Source organism: Pecten maximus, chromosome 14, assembly GCF_902652985.1.
Source record: "Pecten maximus chromosome 14, xPecMax1.1, whole genome shotgun sequence".
NCBI lineage: Eukaryota > Metazoa > Mollusca > Bivalvia > Pectinida > Pectinidae > Pecten > Pecten maximus.
The window spans coordinates 4,755,923-4,774,406 of NC_047028.1; the positions used below are offsets into that span (position 1 = coordinate 4,755,923).

The 18,484-nt window shown below is 38.0% G+C and overlaps 2 protein-coding genes across 2 annotated transcripts in view; both read right to left on the reverse strand.

Annotated features, from left to right (window-relative positions):
• Window positions 1–1,374: 1,374 nt before the first annotated feature.
• LOC117342659 lies at window positions 1,375–7,815 on the reverse strand. Its single transcript, XM_033904858.1, has 6 exons — window positions 7,756–7,815; window positions 7,359–7,628; window positions 4,567–4,890; window positions 2,794–3,129; window positions 1,826–2,182; window positions 1,375–1,559 (listed from the first exon to the last, which is right to left on the reverse strand). The coding sequence occupies exons 2-6, from the start codon at window positions 7,618–7,620 to the stop codon at window positions 1,375–1,377; spliced, it is 1,464 nt and encodes a 487-aa protein (XP_033760749.1). The 5' UTR covers window positions 7,621–7,628; window positions 7,756–7,815.
• A 2,536-nt stretch (window positions 7,816–10,351) lies between these two features.
• LOC117342699 overlaps window positions 10,352–18,484 on the reverse strand; it is a 20,609-nt gene continuing 12,476 nt past the window's right edge. The window contains exons 2-5 of the mRNA XM_033904909.1: window positions 18,007–18,265; window positions 15,937–15,960; window positions 14,048–14,151; window positions 10,352–10,521 (exon numbers count right to left, since the gene is read on the reverse strand). Of these exons, the coding sequence (XP_033760800.1) occupies window positions 10,444–10,521; window positions 14,048–14,151; window positions 15,937–15,960; window positions 18,007–18,265 (465 nt within the window). The 3' untranslated portion in view covers window positions 10,352–10,443. The remainder of the gene's footprint in view (window positions 10,522–14,047; window positions 14,152–15,936; window positions 15,961–18,006; window positions 18,266–18,484) is intronic.

An 18,484-nucleotide genomic window follows, 5' to 3' on the forward strand; every position in this document is an offset into this window, starting at 1 on the left:
TCGATGTTGCAAGAACGACCATTGTCTGCTTTTGGCCAGCAAAGAAATCACCCGCGTACTAAATGTACAAACTACCTTAAACGTGATGTCAGCTCGTTTTGTTCATTTCCTAGTCAGTTGATAAAGCTATGCCAGCTTATAAATATGTATTAGATGATACAAAATGCTGCCTAGGGTAAAATTTTAACTTTTATACTTACATGTTGGACCGACAGGCGTTGTCGATGGAGGAGGAGTGGTAGTTGCTACAATATAAGACCACGGATAACAAAAGTTATATCATCTACCGTACAAACCACGGATAACAAAAGTTATATCATCTACAATACAAACCGTCACATTGTATCTAATACAATATTATCTGTCATAGAAACCGTCATATTGTGCCTAATACAATATTATCTGTCATAGAAACCGTCATATTGTACCTAATACAATATTATCTGTCATAGAAACCGTCACATTGTATCTAATACAATATTATCTGTCATAGAAACCGTCACATTGTGCCTAATACAATATTATCTGTCATAGAAACCGTCATGTTGTATCTAATACAATATTATCTGTCATAGAAACCGTCATATTGTATCTAATACAATATTATCTACCATACAAACCGTCATATTGTACCTAATACAATATTATCTGTCATAGAAACCGTCACATTGTATCTAATACAATATTATCTGTCATAGAAACCGTCACATTGTGCCTAATACAATATTATCTGTCATAGAAACCGTCATGTTGTATCTAATACAATATTATCTGTCATAGAAACCGTCATATTGTATCTAATACAATATTATCTACCATACAAACCGTCATATTGTACCTAATACAATATTATCTGTCATAGAAACCGTCATATTGTATCTAATACAATATTATCTACCGTACAAACCATCATATTGTACCTAATACAATATTATCTGTCATAGAAACCGTCACATTGTATCTAATACAATATTACCTACCATACAAACCGTCACATTGTATCTAATACAATATTATCTACCATACAAACCGTCGCATTGTACCTTATACAATTTTATGTGTCATAGAAACCGTTATATTGTACCTACTACAGTAATATCAATTATTATTGTTACATACAATACAATATTATCTACCATACAATGCCATGTACCTGTGGCGAGAAATTACTGATGTACAAACAAGGTTTCCTTAGTCACTTTTCCTATATAAGAGGCATAGATCAGTATACGATATATACTTACGATACATATTACTGAAATAATATATATATATATATTTTAAGTACATGTTAGCTGTGATGGATATTCATCATCTAATCGCCAGAGCGCCGAAACAAGATATGAGCCTGGAATAACAGGACAGTTCAATATGTTACTCACGAGGAGGACAGGGTACATTGTCACAGTCGTCACAGGCAGCATACGTCTGTTTGGACACGAAACATAGGTCTCCACACTGATTAACTACTAACACTCCACTATAACACTCCACGTGTTTGTGACAGTTATTAGGATGGGCAGTTACTTTGTCGCCTCCTAAATCTTCGCATATATTGTCTGAAAAGTAATAATAGGGAGTAAAAGTATTAACAATTTGATGTCATTTTGATCACTGATAACAACAAGTTTAAAACTCGGGTATCGATAAAAATAACAAGGATGCAATCGAAGTTTGAACTCTGAATTATTTACTTAAATGTATATATGTTATGATCTTCGAAAACAAACGATTTGGCATATTTATTCAGAAATGAATAATCAACTACTATTAGGCGAACTGATCAAGTATATACAAAGCTTGTACTGAACAATTAAAGCTCTACCTGGTACAAGTTCTATAGTGGCGTTGTGTGAATATGTCCTGAAGTCCCCGTCACCATTCACAGCAACACATCGGACCAACGCTCCTTCCATGTCATCCTGGAAACTGATTCCGAATGACATAGTTCTTAAGGTGTCGCTGCATTCCCATGTGGGAGGATCGACTGACACACTCTTCAGATCGGTTGATGTAAGCTCCTCAAACGTGACAGCGCCTGCCCTTAGTATTTCAATCACCATCTTACCTTCCGGGTACCCAACATCCACACTGCATTTATGTCTGTGTGACGGGGCCTGTGGATCATTAGGTATGGTTGTCTGGTGTGGATCCAGCTCCAGTTTGGGGACTCCTGGGGGACCTGGAATATCATTTATGATATATAATTCACATACTGATTCGGTGGTTAATACTATTAATTACCATGATCAGCTATACATATAATTAATCCAAGCTACCAATATACCGTTATTGATACCCACGACATTACCTATACAGTACCGACACAAAATATTGCCAATATATCCAAATATATGTTTTTAAGTTATAACATTCAGATACATTAAGTGATATTTGGGATGACAGAATTAGCAAGCTGGGCATAGTGTGTGTCTCTACAAGTGATTTCAGAATGTTGTTATTGGTAACATTACAAATCGGCGTATTATAGTGTTGATAGTTGATATGTCATTGATTTAATTAAAAATGTTCCTGAACTTGTAATGTTATAATACCAATATTCCATGTATGTATACATTGATCAACCATATGGGGTAAGTATACCACGCCTTTATAGTGATAACATGTGCTAAAACTCGTTACCTCAACTATACAATAGTCCCGAACATTGTCTGATTTATTTGATATTGTAGTGTCACCACTAGACGTAAAATTATTAATTAGTATATCATATGTTCGTACCTACATGGATATGCCTTATAGAAACTTCTTTTATATCCTTTAATAACTTACGTTTTACGGTAGTAACTTTGTCTGGTGACGTCAAAATGGAAATGCTGTTATTGACTACACAGCTGTATATACCGATGTCCTCACATGCCACATTGCTGATTTCAAATGTTAGTACCAGATCATTTCCGTCGGAAGATATTTCTCCATTTTGTATTCGTGTGTTATCATACTGAACGTTGGCACCATCATAAATGACGAGTGTAGTATCATTACCAAGGACATCACGTCTATAAATTGTCATTCTCGATGAAGGTGAAGTGTTTGAGGCTGTACATCGGAAAGAAGGTGACACGTCGCCGTCATCTAGTGTATCGTGATAGCTGTCGAATGATACATCTGTGGAACGTAAAGATAATAAGCACACTGAGTATTACTGAAATTCAAATTACCTATATATATACATCTTTATCACAGAGGTCTACCATGTAGGTCTCAAACAGCATTACTGTCATATAGGTGTACCATGTCGGTGTCAAACAGACCTACCATTACTGTCACAGAAGTTTACCATGTCGGTCTCATACAGACCTACCACCTCTACCAAAGAGGTGTACCAGTTCTGCCTCAAACGGATCTACCATATCTGTCACACAGATATACCATTTCTGTCACACAGATATACCATTTCTGTCACACAGATCTACCAATTCTGTCACACAGATATACCATTTCTGTCACACAGATCTACCAATTCTGTCACATAGATATACCATCTCTGTCACAGAGGTCTACCATATCTGCCTCAAACAAACCTAGCATACCCTGTCATAACGTAGCCTTCCTAGGATACATCTATTTATTACAAGTTTATATATTGTAATAACTATATACTCACCTCCCCTGATAACAGTGATCTATCTCGGACTCTCGTCACTCACCTCCCCTGATAACAGTGATAAGTTCTATCTCGGACTCTCTCGTCACTCACCTCCCCTGATAACGGTGATCTATCTCGGACTCGTCCGTCACTCACCTCCCCTGATAACAGTGATCTATCTCGGACTCTCGTCACTCACCTCCCCTGATAACAGTGGTCTATCTCGGACTCTCGGACTGATAACAGTGATCAGTTCTATCTTGGACTCGCCCGTCACTCACCTCCCCTGATAACAGTGATCAGTTCTATCTGTGACTCGTCCGTCACTCACCTCCCCTGATAACAGTGATCTATCTTGGACTCGTCCGTCACTCACCTCCCCTGATAACAGTGATCTATCTTTGACTCGTCCGTCACTCACCTCTCTTGATAACAGTGATCTATCTTGGACTCGTCCGTCACTCACCTCCCCTGACAACAGTGGTATGTTCTATCTTGGACTCGTCTGTCACTCACCTCCCCTGATAACAGTGATCAGTTCTATCTTGAACTCGTCTGTCACTCACCTCCCCTGATAACAGTGATCAGTTCTATCTTGGACTCGCTCGTCACTCACCTCCCTTGATAACAGTGATCAGTTCTATCTTGGACTCGTCCGTCACTCACCTCCCCTGACAACAGTGGTATGTTCTATCTTGGACTCGTCTGTCACTCACCTCCCCTGATAACAGTGATCAGTTCTATCTTGAACTCGTCTGTCACTCACCTCCCCTGATAACAGTGATCAGTTCTATCTTGGACTCGTCCGTCACTCACCTTCCTTGATAACAGTGATCTATCTTGGACTCGTCCGTTTCTCACCTCCCCTGACAACAGTGGTATGTTCTATCTTGGACTCGTCTGTCACTCACCTCCCCTGATAACAGTGATCTATCTTGGACTCGTCTGTCACTCACCTCCCCTGATAACAGTGATCAGTTCTATCTTGGACTCGCTCGTCACACCCAGTTTTGTGTTCTCTGCTACACACTTTAATTCTGTCCCGTTGTCCACAAAACTAGGAACAAAGTCGAATGAAGCAGAAGATAAAATCACGCAGTCGTTATGTTCTTGTTGTGATGTCATATCTGCGGCGAAGATTTTGAACGTTGATGATAATGGCTCCTTTACATGAAGTTCGATGTTTATGTCGTCTGTTCCGATCGCTTCACAAACAGCAGACGTTGGTTGTCCCTCGTAAAGCAGTGTGGACAAACTCAGTGTAACATTTTCTGGTTTTCCTTGAATGAGAGAATGAGTAAACAAAATGGTCAACCATAACAGTCAAAGAGAAAAGTAAAATTCTGTGACACTAGGGATAATGTTATCAGCCTTATTTTACTCAAAACAGTGGTAGATATAGGTCTTACATTGTTACCGGTTGTTTGATGACATAGTTTGCAAACAGTGAATAAAATTTGTTTACAATTAAAAGAATGATTCTACAATCGTTTTGTCAATGGTCAAATTGGTACTTATGTCATGTTATGTGTGTTTATATGTGTATCTATTTGTTGGAATGGGTTGACTTGGCTGGCACGTAAAAGCTTTTAATCTAGTGTTCCACGACATTAGAAATAATCATCCTGAGTTGTGGTATTACATTCTCTTCTGGAGTACTTCCACTCGTGTACATATCACATACAATATAGTTTATGCCTTATCCGTGCATGTAATATATAAAGTATACCCCCTTACCTGTAACATATACCCCCTTACCTGTAACATATACCTCTTACCTATAACATATACCCCCTACCTGTGACATATACCCCCTTACCTGTAACATATACCTCTTACCTATAACATATACCCCCTACCTGTGACATATACCCCCTTACCTGTAACATATACCCCTACCTGTAACATATACCCCTACCTGTAACATATACCCCCTACCTGTAACATATACCCCCTTACCTGTAACATATACCCCCTTACCTGTAGCATATACCCCCTTACCTGTAACATATACCCCCTTACCTGTAATATATACCCCCTACCTGTAACATATACCCCTACCTGTAACATATACTCCCTACCTGTAACATATACTTCCTTACCTGTAACATATACCCCCTTACCTGTAACATATACCCCCTACCTGTAACATATACCCCCTAACATGTAACATATACCCCCTTACCTGTAACATATACCCCCTTACCTGTAACATATACCCCCTTACCTGTAACATATACCCCCTACCTGTAACATATACCCCCTTACCTGTAACATATACCCCCTTACCTGTAACATATACCCCCTTACCTGTAACATATGTCCCCTTACATGTAACATATACCCCCTTACCTGTAACATATACCCCCTTACCTGTAACGTATACCCCCTTACCTGTAACATATACCCCCTTACCTGTAACATATACCCCCTTACCTGTAACATATACCCCTAACATGTAACATATACCCCCTTACCTGTAACATATACCCCCTTACCTGTAACATATACCCCCTTACCTGTAACATATACCCCCTTACCTGTAATATATACCCCCTTATCTGTAACATATACCCCCTTACCTGTAACATATACCCCCTAACATGTAACATATACCCCCTAACATGTAACATATACCCCCTTACCTGTAACATATACCCCCTTACCTGTAACATATTCCCCCTTACCTGTAACATATACTCCCCTTACCTGTAACATATATCCCCTTACCTGTAACATATATCCCCTTACCTGTAACATATACCCCCTTACCTGTAACATATACCCCCCTACCTGTAACATATACCCCCTTACCTGTAACATATACCCCCTTACCTGTAACATATACCCCCTAACATGTAACATATACCCCCTTACCTGTAACATATACCCCCTTACCTGTAACATATACCCCCTTACCTGTAACATATATCCCCTTACCTGTAACATATATCCCCTTACCTGTAACATATATCTCCTTACCTGTAACATATACCCCCCTACCTGTAACATGTACCCCCTTACCTGTAACATATACCCCCTTACCTGTAACATATATCCCCTTACCTGTAACATATACCCCCTTACCTGTAACATATACCCCCTACCTGTAACATATACCCCCTTACCTGTAACATATACCCCCTTACATGTAACATATACCCCCTTACCTGTAACATATACCCCCTACCTGTAACATATACCCCTTTACCTGTAACAAATACCTCTACCTGTGACATGTACCCCCCTACCTGTAACATATACCCCCTACCTGTAACATATACCCCCTACCTGTAACATATACCCCCTTACCTGTAGCATATACCCCTTACCTGTAACATATACCCCCTTACCTGTAACATATACCCCCCTACCTGTGACATATACCCCTTACCTGTAGCATATACCCCTTACCTGTAGCATATACCCCTTACCTGTAACATATACCCCCCTACCTGTAACATATACCCCCTTACCTGTAACATATACCCCTACCTGTGACATATACCCCCTTACCTGTAACATATATCCCCTTACCTGTGACATACATGTATACTCCTTATCTTTAACGCATATCCCCTTACCTCTAGCATATACCCCTTACCTGTAACATATACCCCCTTACCTGTAACATATACCCCCTACCTGTAATATATACCTCCTTACCTGTAATATATACACCCTTTCCTGTAATACATACCCCCTTACCTGTAACATATACCCCCTTACCTGTAACATATACCCCTACCTGTGACATGTACTTCTGCTGTGTCTGTAACTGCGTTATCAACTGCACACGTGTAGATACCCGCATTGTCGCATTGTGTAAAGGATATATCAATGGAGACTGTGACATTATTTCCGTTTTCTGTGTAGTCACCCTCGCCTCTCTTGTAGACAACATCATCACTTCCAATAAGAACGATAGTGATATTGTTCCAGTCACCAACATCCATCACGATGCATTCCAGCCGTGCTGGCTCCTTTAAAACGGCAGTGACGTCATCCATAACCACAACTAGTAACAGAAACAAGACCAACTGAACATCCAGGGGGTATTTGTCTTTAGGTTGAATCGTATCGTATCCTACAACAGATATTTTACAGTAAGTTTTTAAAGCGATAAACAGATGTATGGTAGGTACCTGGTAAAACAGCAGTAGTAGTAGCTGGCGTAGATGGTGCAAGAGCGGTTGTTGATGTAGGAGTGGTGGTGGTTGTAGAAACGGTGGTTGAAGTTGTGAGAGTGGTTGTTGTAGTTGTAGTAGGAGTGGTTGTTGTAGTTGTGGGAGTGGTTGTTGTAGTTGTGGGAGTGGTTGTTGTAGTTGTAGTAGGAGTGGTTGTTGTAGTTGTGGGAGTGGTTGTTGTAGTTGTAGGAGTGGTTGTTGTAGTTGTAGGAGGTGTGGTTGTTGTAGTTGTAGGAGTGGTTGTTGTAGTTGTAGGAGTGGTTGTTGTAGTTGTAGGAGTGGTTGTTGTAGTTGTGGGAGTGGTTGTTGTAGTTGTAGGAGGTGTGGTTGTTGTAGTTGTAGGAGTGGTTGTTGTAGTTGTAGGATTGGTTGTTGTAGTTGTAGGAGTGGTTGTTGTAGTTGTAGGAGTGGTTGTTGTAGTTGTAGGAGTGGTTGTTGTAGTTGTAGGAGTGGTTGTTGTAGTTGTAGGAGGGTTGTTGTAGTTGTAGGAGTGGTTGTTGTAGTTGTAGGAGTGGTTGTTGTGGTTGTAGGAGTGGTTGTTGTGGTTGTAGGAGTGGTTGTTGTAGTTGTAGGAGTAGTTGTTGTAGTTGTAGGAGTGGTTGTTGTAGTTGTGGGAGGTGTGGTTGTTGTAGTTGTAGGAGTGGTTGTTGTAGTTGTAGGAGTGGTTGTTGTGGTTGTAGGAGTGGTTGTTGTGGTTGTAGGAGTGGTTGTTGTAGTTGTAGGAGTAGTTGTTGTGGTTGTAGGAGTGGTTGTTGTAGTTGTAGGAGTGGTTGTTGTAGTTGTAGGAGTGGTTGTTGTAGTTGTGGGAGTGGTTGTTGTAGTTGTGGGAGTGGTTGTTGTAGTTGTAGGAGTGGTTGTTGTAGTTGTGGGAGGTGTGGTTGTTGTAGTTGTAGGAGTGGTTGTTGTAGTTGTAGGAGTAGTTGTTGTGGTTGTAGGAGTGGTTGTTGTAGTTGTAGGAGTGGTTGTTGTAGTTGTAGGAGTAGTTGTTGTGGTTGTAGGAGTGGTTGTTGTAGTTGTAGGAGTGGTTGTTGTGGTTGTGGGAGGTGTGGTTGTTGTAGTTGTAGGGAGTGGTTGTTGTAGTTGTAGGAGTGGTTGTTGTGGTTGTAGGAGTGGTTGTTGTAGTTGTAGGAGTGGTTGTTGTAGTTGTAGGAGTGGTTGTTGTAGTTGTAGGAGTGGTTGTTGTAGTTGTAGGAGTGGTTGTTGTAGTTGTAGGAGTAGTTGTTGTAGTTGTAGGAGTAGTTGTTGTAGTTGTAGGAGTGGTTGTTGTGGTTGTAGGAGTGGTTGTAGTAGTTGTAGGAGTGGTTGTTGTAGTTGTAGGAGTGGTTGTTGTAGTTGTAGGAGTAGTTGTTGTAGTTGTAGGAGTGGTTGTTGTAGTTGTAGGAGTTGTTGTTGTAGTTGTAGGAGTGGTTGTTGTAGTTGTAGGAGTGGTTGTTGTAGTTGTAGGAGTTGTTGTGGTTGTAGGAGTGGTTGTAGTAGTTGTAGGAGTGGTTGTTGTAGTTGTAGGAGTGGTTGTTGTGGTTGTAGGAGTGGTTGTTGTAGTTGTGGGAGGTGTGGTTGTTGTAGTTGTAGGAGTGGTTGTTGTAGTTGTAGGAGTAGTTGTTGTGGTTGTAGGAGTGGTTGTTGTAGTTGTAGGAGTGGTTGTTGTAGTTGTAGGAGTGGTTGTTGTAGTTGTAGGAGTAGTTGTTGTGGTTGTAGGAGTGGTTGTTGTAGTTGTAGGAGTGGTTGTTGTAGTTGTAGGAGTGGTTGTTGTATTTGTAGGAATTGTGGTTGTATTTGTAGGAATTGTGGTTGTATTTGTAGGAATGGTGGTTGTATTTGTAGGAATGGAGGTTGTAGTTGTAGAAGTTGTTATTGTAGTTATAGGAGTGGTGGCTGTAGTTGTAGGATTGGTTGTTGTAGTTGTTGGAGTGGTGGTTGAAGTTATAGGAAATGTGGTTGTTGTAGGAGTGGTTGTAGATGTAGCAGTGGTGGTTATAGTTGAAGCAGTGGTGGTTGTAGTTGTTGGAGTGGTGGTTGTAGTTGTTGGAGTTGTGGTTGTGGTCGTGGGAATGCTGGTTGTAGTCGTAGGAGTTGTAGTTGTTGGAGTAGTAGTTGTGATTCCATCAACGCTTATCACAATCAGGGAAGAGATCACTACGGTATATGTTCCAAATCTGCCTCGGTCTGGATTTGTTGTGGTCACAGTTATAACAGATCTGAGGTTGAACAGGTATGTCTGTCCATCCGTTATGGCCACAACAGCAAACAGAGCTCTAAACCGGACTATCACACTTCCCTCGCTGTACAGAAATACCACATGATATATATAACGTCATAAGTAGGCCATAACATCGATATTAAACTGCATCCACTTGAATAGTAAAGCTAGTACATTGTATTTGATTCCGTTCATAACAATCTTATACAACACAATATATTAACATCTATCTATATATCCGTTCAAAACATACTTATACAGCACAATATATAAACATATAATAGAACACAATTTATAAACATATAATACAACACAATATATTAACATCTAATTCAACTGACTTTCATTATAATCTATTACATGTAGTTCGATGGCACCAGACATCAGTATAGGAAAGTCGACACTGGACATTTTACTTACTTTCGGTTTCGGTATATTTAACCAATGACTTACGTCAGTCCGGTGATTATACAGCCTGAATACTGCTCCTTGAAAACGCTGTCAGCTGCCGTGTATGTCTGCCGTACCTGATCCAAGATACATACATGCGATAGGGAATTTCTACATAACAATGATTTATTTGTATTTATCTTGTAAGCAATAACATAATAACGCATTTAATGAAGTATCTATCAGATATTGAATTTAGTAATAGGGAATGTACCTCCTGATATAGCTTATAGTCCCGACATATAGTCCCTATATATTCACTTCTGTATATAATTTATAGTCCCGACATATAGTCCCTATATATAAACCTCCGTACATAGTTAATAGTCCCTATATATAGTCCCTATATATTTACAACCCTATATAATTTATAGTCCCTATATATAGTCCCTATATATAAACCTCCGTATATAGTTTATAGTCCCTATATATAGTCCCTATATATAAACCTCCGTATATAATTTATAGTCCCTATATATAGTCCCTATATATAAACCTCCGTATATAGTTTATAGTCCCTATATATAGTCCCTATATATTCACCTCTGTATATAATTTATAGCCCCTATATATAGTCCCTATATATTTACCTCCCTATATAATTTATAGTCCCTATATATTTACCTCCCTATATAATTTATAGTCCCTATATATAGTTACTATAACTAACTCAGAATATTTAAGCATTAAACTGTCTTTTTATGGATTATATGGTCTATATAGATGCCAGGGCTTTGCAGACAATCATTTCATAATGCTTATATTTACGTTTTCTATATTAGTTTCTTTTCGATTTCAACTTTAATTTTCATTATAATTTGAAATCTGACTTTTACCGACGTTTCCATTGTCAGAGGTCAACAAATTGAACAGACTATTGTGATTCACGTGCTGATTGGCAAAAAAAAAAATTAAAAAGTGCATGGAAATAATTAAAAAAATACTGAAAACATCATCAGATATTTTAATAACAATATTTATAATACTGGTAGTCAGTATTTCAGAATATACGGATGAATTATTTAGTTTGTTAACGATTTCGGATTTTTTTAAATTTACCATCCGGAACAATTATGCGGATGGAAATTTCACCCGTCACCACGCGCACGCAACGGCTGACAGCATTGACAGAGTTTAGCTATGAAAGTTGAATGCGCAGTGGGAGAAAGTGGAATTCGCCAAAAAACCAGATGTAACCATGTTCTTTGATTGCATGGAAACCTGATTACAGTTTATAGTAGCTACAACAGCACCGGTGTCGGGGATACGACCAATGAGAGAAGTGACATTGGCCGAGGGAGTTAGACGAGCATCAGCGACAACGTTGGTTGTGACGGGTACCATGGCTGTTTCAAGTTTAGGATGCGTTAGACACGATAATGCACCACTTGATGCTTTCTTTTGTGAAGAAGAAACTGTTCTATTGTACGACCGGAGAGAAGCCTCGTTCTTATGATTTGACATAAACATGATGTGTCGGGTTTCAAAATTTTTGTCATTCAAAAACATTGGATGGCGGTGGCGCGCAAACAATGTGGTGTGTAATGATTTTCCACTCTGGCCCCGGAACAAATATCTGTCAACATATGGTTTATTAAATCTTGTTTTATTTCCATTTTCGTGATTGTTAACCATTCTTACCTTTATTTTCGTTTTACATTTTAAGATTTGTTTTCTAGTCTCGTACTCTATCCGATAGCATGATGAGCAATGATAAGATGCCATTTGTTTACATTGGTTGCAAGTAGTTCCGGGGGATCCGGTCGCGTATGAATAACACCCGAATGCACGATTTGGGTGTCAGTTATGCATAGAATGGTGTCACGCTTTGGGTGTCAGTTATACTCTCATAGACTGCAAATTTGTTTTGTTTGTTTATATCATGGCTTTGCCATCCAAATGTAAATATTTAAGCATTAAACTGTCTTTTTATGGATTATATGGTCTATATAGATGCCAGAGCTTTGCAGACAATCTTCATAATGCGCGCTAGCGCATTATGAAATGATTGTCTGCAAAGCTCTGGCATCTATATAGACCATATAATCCATAAAAAGACAGTTTAATGCATATATTTACGTTTTCTATATTAGTTTCTTTTCGATTTCAACTTTAATTTTCATTATAATTTGAAATCTGACTTTTACCGACGTTTCCACTGTCAGAGGTCAACAAATTGAACAGCCTATTGTGATTCACGTGCTGATTGGCAAAAAAAAATAAAAAAAATAGTGCGTGGAAATCATTAAAAAAATACTGAAAACATCATCAGATATTTTAATAACGATATCAATAATATTGGTAGTCAGTATTTCAGAATATACGGATGAATTATTCAGTTTGTTAACGATTTCGGATTTTTTTTAAAAAAATTTACCATCCGGAACAATTATGCGGATGGAAATTTCACCCGTCACCACGCGCACGCAACAGCTGACAGCATTGACAGAGTTTAGCTATGAAAGTTGAATGTGCAGTGGGAGAAAGTGGAATTCGCCAAAAAAACCAGATGTAACCATGTTCTTTGATTGCATGGAAACCTGATTACAGTTTATAGTAGCTACAACAGCACCGGTGTCAGGGATACGACCAATGAGAGAAGTGACATTGGCCGAGGGAGTTAGACGAGCTTCAGCGACAACGTTGCTTGTGACGGGTACCATGGCTGTTTCAAGTTTAGGATGCGTTAGACACGATAATGCACCACTTGATGCTTTCTTTTGTGAAGAAGAAACTGTTCTATTGTACGACCGGAGAGAAGCCTCGTTCTTATGATTTGACATAACATTATGTGTCGGGGTTTCAAAATTTTTGTCATTCAAACACTGGATGGCGGTGGCGCGCAAACAATGTGGTGTGTACTGATTTTCCACTCTGGCCCCGGAACAAATATCTGTCAACATATGTGTTTATTAAATCTTGTTTTATTTCCATTTTCGTGATTGTTAACCATTGTTACCTTTATTTTCGTTTTACATTTTAAGATTTGTTTTCTGGTCTCGTACTCTATCCGATAGCATGATGAGCAATGATAAGATGCCACTTGTTTACATTGGTTGCAAGTAGTTCCGGGGGATCCCGTCCGTAAATCCGGTCGCGTATGAATAACACCCGAATGCACGATTTGGGTGTCAGTTATGCATAGAATGGTGTCACGCTTTGGGTGTCGGTTATACTCTCATAGACTGCAAATTTGTTTAGTTTGTTTATATCATGGCTTTGCCATCCAAATGTAAATATACACATGTATATCAAACTATTATGTTTCGATCCTAAAAAAGTATGGCTGTTCTCACTACATTGTGTTTCCTGATTCTACACTTATAGTGTAGTGTTAATGCGTGTTCTTGATATGATAGTGATATACACAGTGACAAAAGACAGATAATCAAAGTATAAATGGTGTTGTAAATAATAAAATATATGCTAGAATTATCGATATATTACGAACATTTCATGTAGAACATCACATAGGAAATGTCAACATTTATAAATGTAATACATGCAGATCTCACGTCCCTATCAATCCATCGACACCGGACACACTTTCAGAAAACGAAATTCGGAGACTATTTAACAAAGAGCGTATTAATTATCGCTTACCTGTTCACAGAAATCATTTTGGAAGTTTTGGAATTCTGGCGAGTTGCTGTCATTGTACTCTGCCTTATATGGTTCGACCAGTGTCATACCCATTTCCACACTTACTGTAAAAAAAGATTGTATACTGGTAAATACCATTGTCTGAAATAACAAAACAAAACGCATGGAATAAATAAAACACAAAAAGGAATCCCTCAGTTATAGTTTTATAATCATATTGGACTGTATAATACAGAAAACAACGTAATATATCATGTTGTTTACATACCACTGTATAATACAGGAAACAACGGAATATATCATGTTGTTTAAATACCACTGTATAATACAGGAAACAACGGGATATATCATGTTGTTTACATACCACAGTATAATACAGGAAACAACGTAATATATCATGTTGTTTACATACCACTGTATAATACAGGAAACAACGGAATATATCATGTTGTTTACATACCACTGTATAATACAGTAAACAACGGGATATATCATGTTGTTTACATGCCACTGTATAATACATTAAACAACGGAATATATCATGTTGTTTACATACCGCTGTATAATACAGGAAACAACGTAATATATCATGTTGTTTACATACCACTGTATAATACAGTAAACAACGGGATATATCATGTTGTTTACATACCACTGTATAATACAGTAAACAACTAGATATATCATGTTGTTTACATACCACTGTATTATACAGGAAACAACGTAATATATCATGTTGTTTACATACCACTGTATAATACAGTAAACAACGGGATATATCATGTTGTTTAAACACCATTGTATAATACAGTAAACAACGGAATATATCATGTTGTTTACATACCACTGTATAATACAGGAAACAACGTAATATATCATGTTGTTTACATACCACTGTATAATACAGTAAACAACGGGATATATCATGTTGTTTACATACCACTGTATAATACAGGAAACAACGTAATATATCATGTTGTTTACATACTTTTGTATAATACAGGAAACAACGGAATATATCATGTTGCTTACATACCATTGTATAATACAGGAAACAACATAATACATCATGTTGTTTACATATCACTGTATAATACCAGTCATCTTGTGAGTTATAACTATGTTAATGGTAAAACGATCAATTGATTGTACAAAAGTCACACAATATATCAGCACCTGTCAGAACATATGGAGAACTATATTAGATACAGTAGAACCAAAATTAATTAGGCTGCTTCATACAACTGTTGTGTCGTTCTAGGACCCGTCAGTAATACCAAGCGCCTAAAATGGCAAACTAAAGCACCGCAATAATTCAAACAAAATGTTAATATCAAGCTGGAGAATCCAAAAATTCAAAAAATTTCATCATTTACAACTTTTGATTTCAAAAGAAGCACACGCGTATATCCTGAGTCTGAGTCTGGCAGGCCGCCATATTATCTTACTCAGTCCGGCTTTTGTAGAATCAATAGAATTAATCTGAACAACTCTCATGATTAATTACCAACATACTGGTGACAGTTACTTAAATATACTTTTAATAAAACATCAATATTTTGACCAGACAGGATTTACATGGGACTACACTGTAAAGCTGGTTCTTTTCAGTGTTTCAAATTTTCGCGGTGTTTTTTTTTTTTTTTTTTTTTTTCAAAAGTGATCAATTCTTCGCTCAAGTAACGAAACAGACGTTATATTCCTCTTTGTTCTTTTCGAGATCTTTTCCATTCTCGCAGGTAAGCAAATATAATATCATGCCAATATCTACAGCATCCACAATAAACCGAGGATACCCAACAGATGTGAGCCGTAGAAGAGAAGAATTAGTAGTGTATATATATATGAGGAATATCTTAATGAGTTAGTAATTAAATGGTCCTACTCACCGTCCTGTGTCTTTTCAATCAAAGCTGAAACAGGAGAACATTTCAAAAACACTTAACTTATGTTATCTAGAAAGAGGTATGGCGCATATTGTCCTGTTTCGACCTAACGGTGACCGTTTTCAAAATAAAAAAATAAATGTTAAAAACTGAGTTTTTGAATACAAACCTTAAACCTATAACATATAAATATTCTTATTTGCGAAAAATGTGTTTGTTCATTACATGGATAGTTCATAAAATGACCGTAAAGTTGCATCATCGGGCTATTTGCAACTTTGGAGGGGGGTTTTCCCGCATTCATATCATTTTTTGACATAGAGCACATCAGAAGTTTTACAATGTCTTATTTTATTCTATATACCAAAAGACAACTAAAATCCTATTCTTCAAAAGTGGTCCTCCGATGCGCTGGTATCGAAAAATTGAAAAAACGTAGTTGATAAAATATTTTAATTTAGCATTAACTAGACTGACTATAACTGATAACATAAACTTCACATTTCCATAAGTCCGTATAGCTCATATAGTAGAACCATCGCTTAGCGACCGAAAGGTTTTGAGTTCGAATCACTAAGATGGATCTTTTTCATATTTTGTTATGTTCCTTAATACCATTTATTTTTTCTTTATCGTATTTGAAAGACATTTGCAACATTAAATGCATATTTAATATAAAATATTTAGTATAAAGATAAAAAATGTTGCGATAGAAAATTTTCACTTGGATAAAAAAGAAGAGTAAAATCATAACCGATTTAGTCCGTATCATTGACAGTAAAACGTAAATGAACTGCAGCGTCGACAACAGGCATACATGGATGAGTAGTGTAAAATCATAACCGATTTAGTCCGTATCATTGACAGTAAAACGTAAATGAACTGCAGCGTCGACAACAGGCATACATGGATGGGTAGTGTAAAATCATATTTAACAGGCATGTCAATTTTACTTTATGTCATATGGTATTGATTGACTACATACAATGTAACCGTTCACAACGCACAGCGCGCCAATGGACCATGACGATCTATTTTGGTAGTGTGGGAATCACTAGGGTCACGTGATATTTTACCTGTATTTAGCCCAGACCTGCAGACTATTGCTATGCGTGGCCTAGGTCAAGATATGCGGAAAACTACCATACCTCTTTAGATAAAATATTTTGATGTGTACTATAATCTTAGAGAGTAAAGGGTCACATGTGCATGCTTGTATTTTTTAAAGGCTTCTTTGTAAATATACACTTTATTAATAGTTTACCCTCGTTTGTGACCTTACCCGGATTAAACCTAGTTTTATATGGCAGGTGTCGTCGTGACCTTGATTTGTATGGCGGGTGTCGTCGTGACCTAGATTTGTATGGCGGGTGTCGTCGTGACCTAAATTTGTTTGGCGGGTGTCGTCGTGACCTAGATTTGTATGGCGGGTGTCGTCGTGACCTAAATTTGTTTGGCGGGTGTCGTCGTGACCTAGATTTGTATGGCGGGTGTCGTCGTGACCTAAATTTGTTTGGCGGGTGTCGTCGTGACCTAGATTTGTATGTCGGGTGTCGTCGTGACCTAGATTTGTACGGCGGGTGTCGTCGTGACCTAGATTTGTATGGCGAGTTAGGGACATAGTGCAACTGATTCATCCCTCTAGGACTCGTCAGTGATGTTGATGTCAATGATGCCTAAAGTGTGGAAATCTAGACCAGACAGTCTCAAACATGGACACCCTAACAGTTCCTTTAGTAATTTGTTGTGTTACAATATCTACAAACACATACCATAGAAATAACAAAATGGGGGAAGCTGACATGTAAACAGAATAGAGAATAAGTTATGAAATTATGATTTGACAATTGTTTAAAGTTATTTATATTCCCATGTTATTAATGGTATTTCGATGTAAAAGCTGGGGTGTTTTGATAACAATATTAAATAGAAACACAGCCTTAATACTTCTCAATAATTCACTGGTAAAAATGTAATGCACAACCGGGATTTTGTGATTATTGCTCTTCACAGGATATATCCTTATGCATACTAAACACGTTTTGTAACTGTAATGTAGATATAAATACTTACGAGTGTCACGAAGGCTGACGAATATGACGGAAACCATTGCCATAGCTACCAGGGCTATAAAGAGGCCTGCAGCAATCATCTTTTTGTTTTTCCACCAAGGATGTTTATTCTCATCGCCTGCTAGACTGGTACTGCCGCTTGAGGATTGTGTGTCCGTGAAATCGTCCGAACTTCCATGCCACCAGTTGGAGTAGCTTAGGTGTTGTTTCCCGGACATGGCATCAAACTCGACCCCTCTTGTGCTCCATCGTGTCGGTATCTATATAGGTGGATATAAGTGTATTGTCTCCCTTATCATGTATGATAGTGTTTATATGTACACTTGTATATGTAGAAAGTATTGAAGTTGACGAGATGCAAGTAAAGTATACATATAACTGATAATTTACAAAAGAAGACGTTACATTTTGTACTAGATTATTAGATCTTAAGATACATAGTCGAGCTTTCATTGTAGACAACAATTTGTGACGTCACA